The sequence below is a fragment of the Sparus aurata genome, chromosome 5, assembly GCF_900880675.1.
Source record: "Sparus aurata chromosome 5, fSpaAur1.1, whole genome shotgun sequence".
NCBI classification, from domain to species: Eukaryota; Metazoa; Chordata; class Actinopteri; order Spariformes; family Sparidae; genus Sparus; species Sparus aurata.
Genome location: NC_044191.1, coordinates 31,539,985 through 31,560,547, shown reverse-complemented (window position 1 = coordinate 31,560,547; position 20,563 = coordinate 31,539,985). Strand labels below are relative to the sequence as shown.

Below are 20,563 nucleotides of genomic sequence, written 5' to 3'. Positions count from 1 at the left end.
CCTGCAGACCCCCCTGACGGAGGACTATCTTTGACCAGCAGGTTCTCTGCAAGTCCAGGTTTATATTAGACTGCACAGACCGGCCTCTTCACTGTGAGTGTGAAACTCTTCCCTCAGGTTTAGATTTAGTTTAGTTTAGTTCAACAGCAGTTTTTAAACTGCACATGTAATCTAGTGTGTCAGAGATTGTTTTGTAGTTCTGTTGTTGGCTACAGGGAACATCTTTGGACTGTTTGTTCTTGTGTGCTTCTTCTTTTTTTTCATCTCATGCCCCTGACTGGAAATCAAGTTTCCCATCTGGGATAATAAAACGAACTGGACTGAACTGAACTGGACTGAAATGGAGGATTTTTGTTCTTCTTGGCTGTTTGGTCTTTTCACTCTGGGCCTACAGCTGCCTGAGCTGAAGCATCAGGACTTTAAGGCCTTAGAAAAAACAAAAACAGGGTGAAGTTCTGGAAATATCCATCGAAACGACAGATGTAAACAAAATGAAACTTCACGCGCTGACCACGAGGCTGCAGACAGACACGCAGACCGGAGAGGAGAGGAGCTAATAGCATTAATGAATGGCGGAGCGCTAGTTGGTTAACTAACTTACCTCTGAATAATGTGTTTCTTACGGGGCCACTCGGGCCACGGTTGATGGATGGCCTTACAGAAGCCGGGTCAATTAGCCGGGCCGGGTTTCCCTCCATGTCGGCCGCAGACAGCACCGGGAGAGCTCGCGCCTCTGTCACGAGGCCGGGCTGTAATTAATCACCCGCGTGGGGCCTTCTCACCTCTCAGCGCCGCGCGCACACACAGCCGATATACGTGCGTTTGGCCAAATCACATCCCCACTCCTCTAATCTGGCTAATTGTCAATATTATACCTGCAGGGGGACGAAAAGATCCGTGCTACGATATAATCCACATTTTATTTGTTGAAAAAAAAAAAATGTTTGTAAAATGTACTAACAAGGAAGAGCTGAGATATAAATATAAAGTCACACAGGTGAGTCACATTATGCAAGTATGAACATTAAAAGTGCATTACATGGTTTTGGGAAGAAAATTCAGTCTCAGTAAGGTAAAATCTGCAATATTAATAAGGTAATAACACAAGTACAATACACAAAATATATTTATTTGATGAATATCTTTCCATAACTGAATAAACAAACTGTCCTTGGAGGGAAATCAGGTCCCCAGAGGAGAGTTTAATGCTATAAAGGTGGCGGGGTCCGCCAAATATAAACAAAGTGAGACCAAATGAAATAGTGCTGTTTGTTTTTTCAGTTTAATAAGTCAAGAAAATGATTAAAATATCTTCCCCTAAACTACACAATGCACCTTTAATGCGTACACTCTCCTTGATAATCACTTGATAAAAACTGTATCCAAAAGTGTAACTAACATCACCAAAAAAACAAAAAACAAAACATGTGTTTTTATTGCACAGAAATTCATTGGCAGATGTTCCTGAACAAGACAAGCAAAAACTTTATGTAAGTATTTAATAATCTCGGTTGAAACCATGATTTTGTGGGTTTGTCTCTCACCCAACATTGACAAAATACCTTTATGTCTCCCTAATAAACACATGGAAATATATTAAATATGTTTTCATTTTATGAACCCTGTCATTGGATCCATCTCTTGTTATTTCCTATTTATTTTCACTTTATTTAAAACTAAAGCGTGTGGTCCAGCTCCCTCCTCATGATAAACCTGGTTGCACATGCAGCGTGCACAATTTGGCTTTCTGATTTAACACAATGTAAATGTTCTATATGTGTATTTTCTTGTAGAAATATCATATAATTGTGGAAAACACTGTGGAAGAATCAGAGGGAGGCTTCTAATGTGGACCTTCCAATGTATACCATAGTTACACCTTTGATAATAATGTTTGTGTAATATAAATGTTTGTACATGTTTACAGGAGGAAAACCAGCCTAGATGTGGAACTATGATCAGAAACACATTCAAAGTTTTGTATCTGTATCTGGAACTATATTAATGTATGTAAAAACATGTTAAAATGAGTAATGGCCCTTTAAATACATCTTAGAAATAAAGAATTCATTCATTTAACATTATAAAACTTGTGAGGTGAGATTAATTTTCAATGCAGGATCAGAAACGGGGACACGAGCATCACAGCAGGATCTTATTTAACGACTTTTAAAATGTGATTTCTCCTGGAAGCATCGTTCTAGTAACACGTCTCACCCCATGAAGCTGTGCAGCCCTCTCACACACACACAAACTCACACACACACACACACACACACACACACACACACACGCACACACACACAAGTACGCTGAGCACAGATTGAGAGGCAGGGACAGAGACGTCACTCTGTGTTCACAGAACACACTCCTGTGGTCTGGACAAAAGCAGCAGGCTGACAGATGAGGTTTGTGTCGGGGGGCAGGGGGGAGCTATGTGTTGCTGCTGCTGCTGCTGCTGCCGCTGCCGCACACAATATGTGTTTGTGTGCGCATGTAGTGTGTTGTGCTTATGCATATGTGCATGCATGCATGTCTGAGCGTGTGTGTGCACCTATATGTGAGTGTGTGTGTTTACACGTGTGTGTAGCTGTGTGTGTATTGTGTTGTGTGTGGGGGTGGTGGTGGTCTCATGGGGCAGCTCTGTGTCTGTCCCATCTGCCACCCCACTCTACTGACACCCAGGGGAACGGCAGGGAGGGTGGGGGGGGGGGGGATTCATTTTGGAAAAAGGAATCGGGGGTCCAGCGGTCTAATGGGCAACAATGCAGGTCTTACTGACGGGCCAGAGGCAAAGGACACCGGCTGGGTGTGTGGAAGCCAATCTACCAATCTATTTGACAAAACAGTGGGCCACCCCTGTCAAGCTCTGCCTCGGTCTGCCTAATAAGGCACGCACACCCCTGAAATTATGCCTCAAATGAGAAAGGGGTGCACTGTATTTTGCACGCACACACACAGACGTTGCATGCACCCGGGGCTAATGTCAGCCTAATGCATGGCCATGCTGTGGCCAGAGGGCTAATTGGGTATATAAACACAAACACATCCCTTGAGAGGCGAGAGGGGAAGGGTGTATTTTGTGCTATAGGCGCCCTGTATTGTTAAGGAGACAATACTTTAACTCAGAGCTTCGTGAGCACTCCAGCAGTATCGATAATGAAAGATGACATGGTGTTTGCTCGCGGGTACCCGGCAGCAAGAAGCTCTTTTGAAGCTGTGCATACAGTGTGATGTGGAACGACTCGGTGGCAGGTGGCATCTCATCCTGTCTTTATCCAAACTGTGATCAGACGACAGTAAATGGCGCCGGCACCGCTACAACCGCCGCAAACACAACAACAACACAGTCATGTGGAAGAGAAGCATATGGCTCTTGCACCACTGGGCAGAAGGAGCACTCAGCAAGATGAATGCTGAGGGTGCCGGCAACAAAGCTGACTTTAACTTGTCAAATTAACAGCATATCAAAAGAGAGAGGGAGGGAGGGACGAGGGGGGGGGGGAGGACGAGGCAGCAGCTTTCTTGAGTGCCACTTGATGGTGACAAAGACAGCACGGAGAGAGACAGTGACTCGCTGCTGAGGTCAGATCTGAGACGGCGCCGGCAGCCGTTTGAAGTCCACGTGTCTCTCACTACTGTCACCGAGCTGAGCTGCTGATGCTGTTTGTCCATACGTGCATCACACACACACACACACACAGACAGACAGACAGACATGCATCCACTGGCTGCTATACCCTGCCCCCTCACTGCTTTGAGCGCTATGTTAATGAAACAGTTGCTGTTTCCTGGCATAACATTAATTACCCGATCAAAATAGAGTGGGTAATTAACTGCCCTTCTTTACCAGTGCTAATTACATTAGCAGAGAAGGGCCATTGCAGGGGAGCAAAAAAAAGAGAGAGGAGAGAAAGAAAGACAGGATGAAGCGGTACCAAACAAAGACTTAGCGAGGCACATGCCGAGGAGTGTGTGTGTGTTTAGAGAGCGAGAGAGGGAGAGGAGGGAGAGGAGGGAGAGGAGGCCACGTTGGAGGGAGACTCATGTGGTTCTCACTCGGGGCCCCCAGAGGCTCGGTCCTCAGAGAAAAGCAGGCTTATTGAAGAGGAGAAGAGATGGAGGGGAGGGGGTGTTGTTGTTTATCTTGACATGCTCTACTCAGTCTTTAACGCTCGCATCACAATTAAGATGCTGCGGCTCATCAGCTATGTATACAAAACAGTGTTGCAAGCTGCACGAGCACACAGGTGATGGGCACAGTCAGAAATAGATCCAGCGAAGAGAAAAAGAAAAACCCGGATGGTGATGTGGAGTCTTGTAGGAGATGTCCAGGAAAATGTCAGATTATTCAGTGTGTGTGTGTGTGTGAGAAAGAAAAAAACCAAAAGACAATTCACGATGAAGAACTTAAAACCAGCGTCAGTGACTTTTCTTTTTTTTTTTTTCTTTTTCTCATTTGTTTTATTTGGAGCACAAAATATAATTACACCTTGAGATATACAAATCACAATTCGCACCATTTTTTGTACCGTTTCAAAGAAAGATGGCTTCAAAAAACATAATATTAAATTGCTAATAATATTTTAAATAAATAAAATTCAACCAAAAAAAAAAAAAAAAAAAAAATTTGTCAAAATGTCTTCCGCTCTTTGTGTCGTTCTGTTTCTCGGCATCCTGAGAATGAAGAGTTGTGACGACAAGATGAGTGAGAACAGCACGACGTGGGCCGGTGGACAGCTAATGACGCCCCGTTCTCTCCGACTGAGCAGTTTGTGCTTTCGTTTTACTGTACTGCATAGTGACTAGAGACCTGTACCGAGTCGAGACATTTTTAAAAAAAGGAAACTGTAAAAAAAAAATCTATAAGTTATAGTCATATAAATTAAAATTTTCAACGTGGAATGAAATAATATCAGGGCATCGGTGTGACAAAGCATGCATTATAAGTGAAATTAAAAAGGATAAGGCTAACTAACAGTTTTTCCTTTACACAAGGACAATAACCTTCTTTAAATGAGGGCATAACATTACGATTTTGCTATGCAAGAACCTGAAAAGTAGGGCTTATCTTTAATCCCAAAAAAGTGTGTCAGAGTTGATCTTCTCCACCAAAAAAAACAACCAACATCCCATGTGATCATTCAGCAAAATTAATTAGCAATCGTTGAGATAACTTCACATCAGTGACAGCTGGAAAAGGACCACTTTTTTTTTTTTTTATAAAAAACACGTTTATATTATTCCCTAAACTAACTATAATAAGTTAAATTGCTTGTTTCTTTAAATAAATCAATATATGAATTCCTTTAGTAATAACCCTCGAGACAAAGAGTTCTCCCATGTAAAACCTGCAGAGATCAGAACGAAAAAAATAAAGGGTCTATTTTTCTGGAATGTAAATCGTCTTCAAAAAAGTCTACTTCGGAAAAAAAGCTCTCGCTAAACTCACAGACAGTGTACGCACACACACACATGCCGTTTAAGGTGTCCATACGCAGACAAAAAACAGCCACCCTGCTTCCTCAGAGCTGCGACGTTACATCAGAGTCGTCCGTCGTCCAACAACGTTCGGTCCCGTGCGTCTCTGGGTTTTGGGCTGGTGTTGGGAGAACCAGATACTGCATGTGATCGTAGGCCAGAGGTGAACACGGGTGCTTTAGACGCTCGGGGGATGAAATCAGAACCAGTTTTCCCTTCCCGGTTCCTTTCTTTTTCGAATGCAGCCGTGTTACGGTCCAGTCTGATTGCTAAGGAGCTTTGTCTGTCTGGAGCTGTGGGTGATGTAATCTGCTCTGCCTCTGAAGTAGATGACAGGTCTTTGGACGTTTTCATTTCCCCCCCGCCCTGTTCATCCACCTGGATGAGAAAAAGGTGTGGGGGGGGGCTAAAGAAGCGGGCGGGCGGGCGGCTCAGGAAGGAAAGTTACACACGGACGCTTAGTGATCGATTTGTCCATTCTCCCTGCCCTCTTAATGCCAACGGAGGGGCTAAGTGAAGCAGTGGTCTGGGGTAGATTTGGGGGGGGGCGGGTGCTTTGCTACATCGGGTGAACAACCAGGCCCGTCATCGCTGGAGAGAAAAAAATATACAAAATCTATGATTCTAATCAATCAGGTCTTGCATTATTGTACATCCAGCAACTTTTTTTTTTCTGTCGTGTTCAGTCAAAGCTTTTTGAGGGGTTAGTACAGGGAGGGTTGGGGGGGGGGGGGGGAGTTGGTTAGACTGCATTCGTGAGTTCAGACAGGGGGGTCAGATAGTGAGTTGGATGGCTACCTCTGAAGCTGTTCCCCCCTGAGGCCGGGCAGGCAGGGGAGGGGGAGCCCTGGGGCCTGAGGACGGGAGCAAAAGCACTCTTCTGTTTAGCAGCAGACGGGAAGGAGGAGAAAGGCAAGAGGGACGATGAAGAGCTGGAGCTTCCTGGTATAGTGGGGCTGGAGGGCATTACTGTGGGAGAGAGAGCGACAATCAGTCTCGAGTCCGAGTATCGCAGGTGACTCAGAAATGTGAGGTGAAGGAGGTCTTACTGTAGGGAGAGCCTGTCGGGGAGGCACTGCTGAAGCCAGGAGAGCCAGGTACTCCTAGACTGGTCATGGGAACCGTCCCGTAGCCTCCCGTCATCCCTCCGCTGCCGTAGCTCGACTGCTGAGGAGTGGAGGCTGATGGGTAACCCCTCGGAGACAAACTGCTGGAATTTCGAATGTAACCTGGAGGAAGGAAATGAAAAAGCTGTGTCAGCTCTGAGCTTTAATTGTGGGGGCGGTAGTGAGCGGTTAATGTGTCGTTTTCGCTCACCTTGGCTGCTCTGCTCCCCGATGCTGACACCTAATTGAGACGGGTAAGAGCCCAGGCCCATCACGCTGCCGTGGGCCGGCGAGCTGGGCAGCGCCTGCAGCTGACTGTGAGGGCGAGGAACGCTGTAGAGCGCCTCGGCGATGTCGGCCGCACGTTTCAGCAGCATGTCCTGCAGGAGACGCAGTGAGACGGACGTTAACAAGGACTCACAGAGGACAGGTGATCAACTTAGACTGTCAGGATGTTCACGATGTAAACAAAGAAATCTACGGCCTGACAGTAAACAGACGAGCAATTAATCTAAAACATAGTTTATCTGAGCGATGTCTAATTGGCAACTCAGCTCACAAACCCTGAGAAACTACAAGGGTTCAAATTATTATATTTATGTAATGATTGACTAATAACTGACTCTAGTGTGAGTCACTGCAGGGTGAATCATGAATATTCCTCTTGCTCGCCGTCAACAAATGATTAAGTGACTTCATGTGATTAGCTGACGCTTAATAGTTCATCATAAGGAATGTAAGTTCACAGTTAAATTACTTTAATTAATGTGCATCTGCAAAATATGGAAATACATCAATTGAAATGTGACCAAATAAGCTGGAATCCAGTCAGATAAAAGTTTATTTGAGGCTCGTGTGTTCGCTCGGCCTCTCTAACAGCAGAACAGGACGTCTTCTCAAAGAAATATGCAGCTATGTTCTCTTTCTTTTATTATCAAACTGGTCGTCAGATGCAAAAATTTACATATTAAATAAATACAGCTGCATAAACTTAACTTAAGTACAATTTTGAGGTACTTTTTATTACTTTTTGATTTGTTTCATTAGTAAAAACATCATTCTGAGAATGTGAAAAATGCTGAATATCGGATCTGTTTAACAATCTGTCATCCAGTCTGAACACATACATGTAAATATATGTTTAATTTGTGCTTTTGATACTTAAGTACATGTAAGATCTGATATCTTAGGACTTTAAAGTATTATAATATCTTAACATGATGTCTTTACTTTTACTCAGGTGTTTCTTTTGGATACTTTTTACAAAACTCGTATTATGCAGCTGAAATACAGATAAGACTTGATTTGTCCCCACATGGCAAAGTGTAAACAAAAAGTCCTGCTGCTATGAACATCACACAGTTATAATCTGACTTCTGAATATTCACTCTGATGGATTATCGTCCTAACGCTTCAATTCTCTCAAAGTTTCAGGTTTATTACTGAAATAAGTGGAAAACCGGCGGCTGACGTGAAAAGTACAGCAAGGCTCAACTTTTATTAATTAACGGTTTGCTTTGGAAAATGATCGGCAGTAACGCTGACGGGGTTTAGACGTGTGAAATCACTGTGGGAGTCTTTCAAATATCCTCTTGTGTGATAAGTGTTTGTTATTTTGTACCAAGGCTGCTGTTGTTTACCTGATTACTGTGCGGGTTTCCGTACAGAGCCTCAACAAGATCTGCTGCTCTCTTCAGGAGGATCTCCTGCAACGGACAGAATTTATTACATTAATATCTCCCTTGGAGTGTCGCGTGCACAGCTCCTTTAAGAAGAAAAAATAATCCCCATGAGCACGGTAAAGTCTTTTTATTAAGGAGTGTCCAACCTTGGCGAGTTTCTCTGGGTCACCGGGATGTCGAGGAATGACCTTTTGAAGGCGCTGGAAGCCGTAGTCTATAGTCGGCTCATTTAGAGCTGAAATGGAATAAAGAAAAGGAGGCACATCAGATCTTGGTTCATTAAAATCTCACGCTTAAAAAGAAGTCTTTAAAAGAGCACAGTGTCTTGTTTAAATACCTGTGTAGATGAAGCGTCCGGGCGCTCCCTTGCAGAACTGTTTGGATTTATAAGACAGTGTGACCTCCACGACCCCCGGGATGTGTCGAGGAGGCGTCTGGACGCGGATGGCGTGCGGCGTGATCAGCTGAGGAGCGCAAAACAGCAACAAATGATTCACCCCCCATGCGTTGTAAATATTTAGGCTAACACAATACCGTGAAGAGATTAATTCGTCTAGACTGCCCATAAATCATCCAAATAATGAGACAAGCCATACGCTATATATATCATTTCCAAAAAAAAAAAAAAAAAAAAAAAAGCTTCACACTCCGCCATCATTAGCGAGATGTTTAGGAGACAATCCTCACCTCACTCCACACCAGCATGCTGCCAAACACCACCTGCAGCCCGTCAAAGAAGTTCTCCCCGATGACGATGACCATGGCCCCGCCGGTGGTCCAGCCCTCGCTGGGGCTGATGGCTTTGATACACGGGGTGGCTGCGCAAGAGAGCAAAGCAAGAGTTACTCGAGAGTGTCATCAAATGTAGGTCAAAAAGTAACATGACCTGAAAGCAACGCAGTGATTTACATCATACAAATGCTTTCATTATGTAAACGTAGCAAAAGAAGAGTGAAAAGTAAAAATACAAGTGAAGTCCTGCTGGTAAAATATGTAAAAAAGTGACGGTAAAAGTAAAAGTACAAACCTGCATTATGATTAGTGAAACATAAATGTGTATTTACTCTTGAAGCTGTTGTGAAGCACTTTTACATTATTTCTACTACTTCTGGGTCAGTTACTCGACAGTGAAACATACCGTCATATGTTTTGTATGTAAAGAATTAATCAACAAAGTAACGAGTAACTTCAGATTTTAAGTAACTGTAACGTAGCAAAAAGTTATTCATGAAATGAAGTATAAAACAGCAAAAAGGGGAAATACTCAAGTCTTGAGGACCTAAAACATGCGGTAATTGTACTTATTTAACTAATTACATCTACTCAAATTACTGTAGTTATTTGTACTCGTATTTACCATGAAAGCTACATTGTTACTTTCATAGTACTGAGTAGAATTTGACTTAATATCTACACCTTTCATCTCTTCATGCTATTGATTCAACACCAACAGTCTACTTGTAACTGAGTACAGATTTTCAGTCAACAGAGTAACCACATAGTTCAGGTAAATGTTGCGCAGTAAGAACATTTCTCTATGAAATAAAGTGTCAAATGGATTAAAGTGGAAGTACTCGAGTGAAATATAAATATCTAAAAACTGCAGTATTTGAGTAAATGAGTATTGAGTATTTAGTTACTTTCCACCACTGCAAACGCAGATGTGAGGTGTTTTTTGTGGTCATTAAAAAGTTGTTTTTCAGACTTAAACACACAGATTAAGACTTTACTGTCTTTTATTCTTAATGTGAACATAAGTGTTTAATTAATGCATTAATTAGCTCAGTTAATGACCTCAGTAGCACCACTGGTTGTGTTTGATATATCATGGTGATTACATATGGACATTAAGCAACTCGTGTACCTGCCGTGACAGTCGGACCAGTGTGTGTGTGTTTCTGAGTGATGAAGTGGACTTGTAATAAAATAACACAAGATAAATGGGCTGTGACACTGTTGCGGTGCTCGGCGTCTCACCATATTCCATACTATTCTCCGCAGACTCTCCCGGCTCCAGCCTGCGAGCTCTCCGCCCGTGTTTGGAGTTGTTGTGGACGAACATGTTGTCAGACACGGCGAGGACGTGGCCGTCTACGCTCACGGTGCTGGACAGGACCACCTGACGGGGGGAGAGGCGAGGAGCCAAGAGGAAGAAACATGAGTGCGAGTGCACGACTCCGACAGCACGCTGCGAGTCACAATCTCGGGTTACGACTGCAGAATCCCTGAGCAGCGATTTATTTCAGCGTTCAGGTGATAGTAATATTTCTCAATAGGTTATGTGACGTCCCTGGGATCTTTATAATGCGTCTGCATGCTGGTGATGACACACCGCTCATACGCCCGCTCTGCTCCTCCATCAGGCCTCCATATGGCCTCCCCACTGCCTCTGGCCTAACTTCTTTTTTTTTTTTTTTTGATTCATACAGCATGCAAGCGCGCTCATCGTTGTCTCCTCCTGATCCTTCAATGACACAAAACATATGGAGCAAATCTCCCATTTTAGCCGGCCGTTAAAGCAGCGGATGATATATAGTGGCCCTAATTTGATTTTCTGGCCGCAGCATGTGTGTGTCCCTTCCCACATCTGCCTCGCATGGATGACACACATATAATTAATGGGGGGGGGGGGGGGGGGGGGGGGGGGGATACTTGTAGGGATCCTCTCTTTGGATATTTATGAGTGTTGATGTGATACTATTTCTGAGCGTGATAATGAGTTTGAGTTTGTGTTTAAGAGCTTGTTTTTTTTTTTAAAGAAGAAAAGCTCAATTAAAAAGTAACCATAAATATATTTTTTGCATTTTAAGAAAATAAATCGGACAGCGGAGATAAAACTTTCTGCCCTCCCTTTGGAATAAACACATGGCATTAATTTTGCAGGTGAAGGAACACGAGAAAGAGAAAAAGCATGTGTGCTATAGGTGGTGCAGAGGGAGAGGGGGAGCCTAAAGGAAAATAACTGTAAATTATCGATCAAGCGGCAGACTCCTGTCCGGGCTCTGATCACCTTTTAACCCAGAGATGAGAGTGTTGGAGCGCCCGTCTGCTCATAACTTCTCAGCATGTGTCACATCGCGGGAGTTAAAGCAAACACGGTGGAAGATGGAGGGAGCACGGCGAGAAGGGAGACGGGATGGTCGGCGGGATTGCTGGGGAGAAGGAGAATGCCAGACGGGGGCCGCTGGCGCTGAAAGACGGCAGAGGAAGTGAGGCGGGAGTGTCCCCTGTGACCACTTCCTGGGTCACGGAGCATGACCTCCCCCATCTGGAGCCAATCAGTCAATTCTTGACAACTTCCTGAAACACCTCAACCTATTTCCTGCACCCCAGCACCCCAACGACCGAGTCTCCCACATATCTAACTCCTTTTTTTCGTTTGTCTTTCCGTCTCTCTGACTCCTTATTGATTTTTAACTTTCACCTCTAACTCCCTCCTCTGTCTTGCGCTGGAAAAACTTCTCCAGGGTTTCGTATGTGAGAGTTCGCGGTATAGACTGGAGAAGAAACCAATTATTAAAGGACATTTTTGCATATTTTTCTCCCCTATATTCAGTCCCGCGTGTCATCACCTCCCCTCTTTTTTTTTCCCCCGCTCGCACACCGGCATTTTATTCCATCTCTCTCGTACCTGAAATCTCCTCATGTCCCTTGGGTTTCCCGCAGTCTTCAGACAATTCTGGTTGCATTTCAGGAAAAACTTCAAGAAGAACCTGCAAAGGTAAATAAGAGGACACGTGTTTGTACATCAGCAACTAAGAAAAATCACATGAAAGAATGGCGCGGGTGATTATTTGCTGCCCTGCAACAACAACAACAAAAAAAAAAAAGAAGAAAACATTCGTTATATTTCAGAGACGGCTCCCGTCGATTGGCGTGCGCGAAACGTCTACGTGATTACAGCTCTGACATCAATCCCAGCTGTTTAGCGCCGTATTAAAGTCAATGTTATTACACATTAAATCAAGTGATGAGAATTTGAAGCGCAGTCCAGTGAGGAGCGCTGCTGCGTTTCAAAGTAAACTAGAGACAGTGATGTATGCCGGGGGGACTCGGGGGACTGTGGTATCCCGCAATGCCGTATTTGAACCCCCACATGGGAACGGAGAGGGAACGAAGTAGAGTCGACTACAGAGAAAGTGAAACGAGGAGGTGGAAAGAGGGAAGGTAGTGATGGAGGCACAGGCGCCTGTATGGACATGAATTTTGTTTTCAACTGTATGTGTCTCATTACGTATGTGAGAGTACGTTTGAGGGTGATAGGCTGTGGAGAGTGAGAGATGGGAGGCAGAGAGAGAGAGAGAGAGAGAGCTGCTGATAGCCTCTGCTACACCAAAGAAAACCTGCGAGGAAGGTGGAATAAATAGGAGAGAGGGAGAACTACGGAGAGAGACTCCAAATCCCAGGTGTACACAGTTCGGCAACACGGCCCGCTGCCATGGCAACGCAGCTCTGCCGCAATCCCAAAGTCCCCACGCTGAGAGGCAAAGACAGCGATGGGAAAGAGGAAGGCAACAGCAAGAACACATTCCATCACCGAAAATCCAGCGACGAGGGAGGAGAGAGACTTGGCGAGAGGTGAGAGGCAGGAAAAGTGTATAAAGAGAGCAGGTGCAGAAGACGGAGCTCCGCAAAACTCTCACGGCGAGGAAGGAATTAGCCAGAAAATGTGCGTTTAAAGCAAGAAAAGAGAAAAGAGAGGCGATCTGTATCCCTCAAACACATCCGTTAATGCTCCCAATTAAACCAACAACAACAGAGCAGAAGAAGAAATATGCTGCAGAGGGAGGCAGCGGTTTTTTGGGCTACATGGTTAGCTCCAATCCCACCCACAGGTGTGTGTGCTCTCTGCAAATATAAGTCATCTTAATGGAGAGCGGTTGTTTGGAGAGGAACTTCATATTGGCCCCACAGCCCTGGACCCTCCCATCGAATACTAATCTCTCCCTCATTCTGTCAGCTTTAACTCGCCGTTCTTCCATCGCTCGCTCCAGCTTCCTCCCTCGTGAACAGCAACCTGGCTTCAGACTAGCGCTCGGTTCCAGCAGCATGTCCAATATTTCTTGATTTGAGCTATTTCGTCGGAGAGGACAATCAATATTGTTGTTGGCAGAGGGCGATTATAATTTATCAGCCACAGCTCGGACCTCCAACCTAAATGCTGCGCTAGAAATCGCTTTTTTTTTTTGGAGGGGTGGGAACATGTAACAGGGCACATTATCGCCTCTTCTACTTCCTTCTGCTTCTTCCCGACTTTGTCATCATTGCCAACATCGGCCTGTTGCGGTGACAGCATCAGTTTAGCGTAATTCAAAATCCCCGTACATGCAGTGCATTTCACGAGGAACGTTTGTTTCCCAACTCTGCAGACGGATCATAATCAGAAGTGTTCTGTTTCGTTTTACTGCCTCCTGAGAGGATCGTGCTGCATGTTTGCTTCATCCCGGAGGACGATTCTCACATTATGGCTTATTTTTACATCCATCCCATCCTGTCGGCACACGGAGCCACATTTTTGGGGGTTTAAAACAACCGCGTCCCGCGCTCGCCGGCCGCTTAATGCTCAGCTAACCAAGCAGTCATCATTCATTCGACTGACTGACGCGATACAACTCGCGCTGACGCCTCGGATGGCAGAATCACATCCCTAATTGAGAGGTTGTCTGCATCCATCTGAGGCTTTGCGCACTTTCAGAGGGTTCTTGACCTTGTTTGTTGACTTCTTCTCATCAGCCCCTGTTTGTATGACACCAGATGCCGCACACACACACACACACACAAAACACACACATTCACATGCATGCATGAACACCCTAATACACCGACACCCCCACCTTTGCTCCCCCCCCCCCCCCCCCCCCCTCCCACCTCCTCCCCAAAAACCCATTGAGTCAACTTTTCACCCCCCTCAGTTCGGACGCACACAGCTGCAAATGCTGAAATTAAAGCGAGACATTGACGCATATATTAGCATGCATTAGCCGCTTCCCCCTGCCCACTTAACATGCAAATCTCCCAGCCCCGTCGCCTCGCACCTTCTGCCACACATTCATTTGCTGAATTATAATTAGACTAATCTTGCATAATTAATAAGAAGTCGAGGACCCTCTGTTTTTTTATCCCCTCCTCTATTGTGGTTGCAAAAGTTTAATATTGCTGTTGTTTGTTTTTGTTTTGGTAATGTAATACACCCACACGCCTCCCCGCCATCCAGAGGGAAGAGACGAGGAGAGCACGCAGAGAATCGGAGGTGATCTTCGTGTCACAGGGAAATTCGCCGAAAAAGGCTTCTTTGATTCCTTTTTTTTCCCTCAGAGAACTCCACTCGGCTGAGCGCGTTTGTGTTTAACGTGTTGTTCTTTACGTTCACGGGATACTACGTTCCATAACGCAGGTGTAAAACGGCGATTCTGTTTGTTTAAAACGCGGTGAAGTCAGTATCACAGTGCAAATAAAGCTGACGGGAAACGCTTTTGAACTTTTAAACCATCACACACGTCCGTAAACGATGATGAACAATTTGTATTCGCAGTGATGGCACGATTCTCTGGTTACAGAAACAAAGAATATCATTACCAACAAATATGACACCAGAACTCGATAAGAGCAAACTCCTGGTTTGTTTCATTGTTCCACGCTGATGACAAATTTGAAAAGTAATTGAATTTCACAGAGTTGACTGTTTCCAGCGGTGGAAACCGAGTTTAATCTTCCACAACATCTACCCTCCACAGACACACTTAAAACAGGAAACACAAACAAAACATAGACCCGAGTCTTAAACCTTGGGATCATTTTCCACTCTGGCACCGCAGGGAGTCTGTTTTCTCTTTTCTGTCCTCACTTCTGCGTTTCTGTCAAGGCCTGCAATCCCTTTTGTCTGCATCTGCTTCAGTTCCCAAGACTAAACACAGGCCTCGCAGCGTGAGGCGGCCCGTCCCAATGGTGACGACCGGCTTAGCTAAAACTACTTCAACGACCAACCAGCAAGTCAAGGCGCTTAAAACAATAGCGGGGATGCAGTTTTTTTGTAAATATTTCCCTCCTCGGTGTGGAGACTCAGTTTCGCGTTTCTCCGTCCGCTGAGGCATCTGTTCCACATAAGTGTTACTTTACATATGGCCTTAATCAGGAGACGAGCACCTCAGCAGCGCAGGACCCCCAACAAAAATTTTCATAGGCATTCATCAGCACTAATCACTGTTGACACAAACTGCCTTTTCACATAGACATAAAACACATCGCCCTCTGTGCTCGCTGTAAATGAGGGTTTACTGCCAGCAGCGGCTCTTGAAGCAGAAAGGGTTTAAACGCAGAGTTCAAGTTAGTTAGCAGAAGACTTTCTCCACCCAGCTCATTCTCCCGGGTTCGTCTCTGACCTTACAATTTCGGGTTACTGCACCAAAGATGACAAATGTACGCTTTGATACAAAAATACGGGCCGGGGAGACTTAAAGGAGAAGAATGAGGAGGAGGACGACGTCGTAATTTTTAGTTTTCGGCTGACACGGATGCCCCTGCCGCAAGAATAGTTCAGAGGAGCGAGGACAAATAAAGAGCTGGTCCTCTTCGGCATCTACATGCACGTAACCCGGACTTTTCACAATGCACACGAGCTAATGGTTGTTAGAGTTAAGAAGAGAGAGGCCGAGCAAACGGCGGAGAGGAGGGGAGGCAAAGACAAGCGGAAGAGAGCGAGAATGTTGATGTCCTGTATTCGGGGGCCATCACTCATCAGACATCCCCTCCATCACCCCTCCACCCCGCCCTGAAAAAACAAAACAGTGTCCTGACATCGCAGTGGAGGGGAGCTGAGGGGAGGGAGGAAAATTAGGAAACCAGATGTGAAGCATTAAAACATACTGACATGCTGAGGGCCTTCCTCTGCCACACTCACACACTGAGAGCACTAACTCATACAGCAGGCCCAGATGCATGCACGTATGCCTGCGTATGTCACATGCTGGCCCCGCACGAATCCCACACACACACACCCACACACACACACACACACACACACACACACACACACATCCATGCATGAGTTCACGCAGAAATACACAAAGACAGAGCAAACCATGTGTGCACAATCAATCACGCGAGATTATACAAATTAGCAAGGATGATGCCTCAAAAACAAACACCTCAGAGTGTGTTTGTATGTGCGGGCTGATTTTTTTAATAAAACATGGAGGTAATGGGCCAAAAGACGCGCCGCAGCTCGTGGCTGTGTTTTTTTTAGGATTTAAACCAGCGGTGACCTACAAATATTTAACGTCAAAGCACAAATCTACAGATGGGTCGTCATGCATCAGTGTATGGATATGCATCCAATTAGTACATGTACCCGGGCTGAGGCGGAGGGGGGAGAATGGATGGAGGTGTTTTGTTTTCCTCCATGGGGAGAGCTGTGTTTGGGGGATGGAGCGGGGAGGAGAGGGGGGAGGTTAGTAATAAATACCCCTGGACCCGGGTCCCCTGGCAGACTGGAAGCTAGACTGGTCACCAGGGTTAACACCCGGGGCACATGACCTTTGACACTGCTAATGGGGCACAGAAAACCCTCCACGAACTGATACCCCCTCTGTCGCATACCACCACAGGACCTTTCACACCAGCCTCCCAGTCCAACCTCCTCCTCCTCCTCCTAAAACACACAGGGATATCTGAGGCATCGGCTTCACCAGAAAAAACGTCACACAGCCAAACCGACTCCGTGGTTTTGTAACGGCTTTTAAAACAAAGATACAGCCATCAATAAACCAGCTGTGATTTTATTGATTTTTGCACGACTTTCACATTTGAAGCCTCCGTCCGCTGACTGGTCGCTACATTACCCTGATGTCTCAGAGTCCCTCAGAGGCACCAGGACTAGACAACATGTGCACACACATGCTGACATGCACCTCAAACCGGCCAAGTGAAACACCGTGGAGGAGGACGGTGTTTCGATCTTTAATCAAGTAAAAGTACTGATATGATTTTGGGACATTACTCCCATATAAAGTTAAAGTTCTGCATTCAAAATCCCCCTCAAGTAAAAGTAAACTATACTACTGTATATTAGATTATAAGATCATACAGCCAACAGCAGGTTAAGTCACTCCAGTAAACCTGAGGATATGTCCACCCATATTTGTGACGACTAAAAAGCATTTTTTCCACGGGCAGTCGGACCTTCCGCGTCCATGATCGTGGCAAACTAAACATGTATTTTAAACCAATCCACAATGTTTTCCTAACTCTAACCAAGCATTTATGTGCCTCCGCACAGTGTTGTGACGAGAGACAAACAGAAAATTCAACCTAAACTGACGTCAAGTTGCAACAAAAAGAAACGTCCACTTTCAACTTATCTGTGTTTTTGCGGGAATGTGCTTCGCTAACATTTATTCTGGGGGTTGGGCCGGTTTTTTATACAGAAACTGATCATATTTTATAACTTTTGTTGGGGAGGAAAAATTGAAATCATCAGTAAGTTGTTACCAGTGAAATTAATGTGAATGAGTCGTAAATATAACATTTCCCTCTGAAGGAGTAGAAGTATATCAAAAGTTGACAATACAAAGCACAAACACCTTCAAGTTGTACTTAAGAATAAAAGTCAGGTAAATGGATTTATTTCTCTGGTGAAACATCAAACCTCTGCACTCATGTTGACTCTTTCTTTTATCAGATTAATGCCGATTTGATATATTTGTTTTGATGATCTGGCTGCTCGTGTGTTGACGAAACGTTTCACTTGAGACTTCTTTCGCTTAAGAAAATAATTGGTAGGAAAACATGAACATTCCTTCGAGTGAGGGTTTGGAAACATGTATTGTTTTGGTATCAGTTTCACGGCTCTGTATAAAAGAACAATCCGAGCAGCTCGCCATATTGATCCGCGGTGTGAGAACCAGGGAGTAAATCGACTCCAGGTAGTCTCAGGCGGGGAGTCAGCTCTTTATAAATCTGCCCGGCGGACTGGCTCGGCCCCTCCTGGCCTCTTCCCCCGCTGCCTCCCAGGCCGGCTTCACCCCTGCAACCTCGGCCCCGGCCCACCCCGCCTCTAAACTTGAGAACTGTGACAAAGCCAAACATTTAAACCACTAGTGCTGATTTATAGAGCTTGGTAGCGCCGTAAAACCTTCAGGCTTGCCACCGCAAAAGTGAGCGAGGCACGGCGGAGCTGAGAGGAAGAGAGTGGGCCGGTGGGAAGGGTACACAAGAGGCACTCGAGTGTTTCGACGAGCTCTCTCTCTCTCTCTACGGTGTTTTACCGTACAACCTCTCGCTGGCTGCTAAACGTGCATTTTTAACATTTTGAAATGAATTAATGTTTGAGTCTCACGAGCTTAGCCAAAAGCGTAGATTACATACAAAGCTCGGCCACATGAGACCCGCGGCCAGCCTGCCAAATAGACGGATATGGAGAGATATTCAGAGTCTGGAGAACATGAATTCACAACCAGGACGGGGAATAGAAGTCCCATCAGTGGCCTCACCTCTCCCAGCATGCTCTGTGCGTCCTGAGGGACGGGGATTCAAAATATACTCTCAACTGTCAAGCGGAGACACGAAGCGCCCCTCTGCAGCTGAGCGGATTTCAAACATACCAGGAGGTCATCAGCAACACACCAACACTAATCTCGCTTCGTCAATACCCTTTCAATCAATCAGCCGCTAATCAGATTCCCCCAATAACGAGTGAATATCAAAGCTCGACCCGAAGCTTCCTCGGAGAAGAACAATGAAAGCGGGATGGGTGCCACGGCGAGGGAGAGGAGAAGGAAAGAGAGGCAACAACAGAAGGAGAAGAGATGTCTTCTTAATTAGCCAGTAATGATAAGATCTGACAAACAACATCTGTTTCGAGAAAGAAAGAGGGTGGAGGGGAGGGAGGGGGAGAGCTGGCAGGGAGGGGGGGAGGGAAGGAGAGGGCGGGAGAGAGGGATAGGAAGGAGGATGAGAGAGCGGGAGAGAAGCAGCTGAGAAACCTGTGAAGCCTAGACAACAGGGACCTGCTTGTAAGAAAGTAAAAGGGGGGAGCGGAGGGGTTTGTGTAAGGGAGGGAGCGCCGTGTAGCGTGACACAATAGAAGAAACGGAGGATGAGAAGTATGGCAGAAAGAGAGAGGAAGACAGAGAGGGGAGAGAAATCTGACAGGGTTGAGGGAGTCAGGACGAGCATGACAGACAGAGGGAGGGAAAGCGGATCAGAACGAGAGAAAGAGGAGGGAGATAGACAGACGCAGGGGAAGGTGAGCTGGATAATGGTGAGGGAGAGAGCGGGAGGAACGTGTGAAGAGAGACGGTGGAATGGAATCACTCAGAGGTCCAGGGGGGCTGTAATTTACTGTCCGTGGCTAATACACAGCAAATGTGTGGAGCCGAGGACCTGCGAGAGGAGAAGGGGAGCCGAGCCGGGTGATGGGGGGGCTGAAGGGAGGGCACGCAGACTGGTGGGGCTCTCAGCATGCCTGCTGGGAGGCTGTCAGCAGTCACATCACCCCCTGCCCTCAGCCCTGACAGATTCATCAGGACCATTACACACAGAGAGAGAGAGAGAGAGAGAGAAACCAGTGCATGCCTCCTAAAGATTAAAGTGACATTACAACTGCTAAAACGCTGTTTTCCTTTAACTTTTTCATTTTTCCTGCACGCCGAGGAAGACACACATCTGTTGCATCAATGATTCAGCCAGCGGAACGCGAAACAGACAGCAGTGATTTCCCCGACTTTAACTTTGTATGTCGAGGCGCACATGCAGGATCACCCCCCCCCTCTGTTTGCGTGGTACCGGTATTGTTTACCGGCCGTAAAAAAAAATGTCTCCGCACAATATCCTCGCCTGGCTTTCTTTCCCCGCGTCCCACAGGAGGAATAACCAGCGCCCTCGAGGATGAAGCCAATGCAGATACTTAATCAAATTCTATTCGAGAAAACACTGCAGATGTGTAAATATTAGTGTTGGGAAATGTTCTTCAAAAAAGTGAAAGGAAGGAGATTCTTTCGGAGGAATCCGACTCCTGGGAGAAGTTGGGTTTTGTTGGGTTTTTTTTTTTTGTCGGTCCAGATTCCAGATAAAGAGACAAACAAACAAACAAGGTGGCTGCTGGCGGGGCCGGCCAGGCACCAGGGGGCATTGTTAAGTCATTAGTGAAATTTAAGACCTCAACGGAGGAGCTGATCCCCATTACACACACACACACACACACACACACACAAACACACATGCACGGCTCCACCCACAGCAGCAACATCCAGCCAAAGAAAACAGCCCTTGTTCCTAAATACCACCGCTAACTGGCCT

At 45.7% G+C, this 20,563-nt stretch overlaps 1 protein-coding gene across 4 annotated transcripts in view; it reads right to left on the bottom strand.

Moving 5' to 3' along the window:
• Nucleotides 1–4,637: 4,637 nt before the first annotated feature.
• ebf2 (EBF transcription factor 2) overlaps nucleotides 4,638–20,563 on the bottom strand; it is a 31,505-nt gene continuing 15,579 nt past the window's right edge. For 2 of the 4 annotated variants that reach the window (XM_030417365.1, XM_030417366.1), the window contains exons 7-16: nucleotides 11,901–11,982; nucleotides 10,247–10,388; nucleotides 8,957–9,087; nucleotides 8,607–8,733; nucleotides 8,416–8,504; nucleotides 8,228–8,293; nucleotides 6,799–6,967; nucleotides 6,531–6,710; nucleotides 6,280–6,450; nucleotides 4,638–6,072 (exon numbers count right to left, since the gene is read on the bottom strand). In XM_030417365.1, the coding sequence (XP_030273225.1) occupies nucleotides 6,041–6,072; nucleotides 6,280–6,450; nucleotides 6,531–6,710; nucleotides 6,799–6,967; nucleotides 8,228–8,293; nucleotides 8,416–8,504; nucleotides 8,607–8,733; nucleotides 8,957–9,087; nucleotides 10,247–10,388; nucleotides 11,901–11,982 (1,189 nt within the window). In that variant the 3' untranslated portion in view covers nucleotides 4,638–6,040. Of the gene's footprint in view, nucleotides 6,451–6,530; nucleotides 6,711–6,798; nucleotides 6,968–8,227; nucleotides 8,294–8,415; nucleotides 8,505–8,606; nucleotides 8,734–8,956; nucleotides 9,088–10,246; nucleotides 10,389–11,900; nucleotides 11,983–20,563 lie in introns of all 4 variants that reach the window. The other 2 variants (XM_030417363.1, XM_030417364.1) reach the window with 1 other exon arrangement.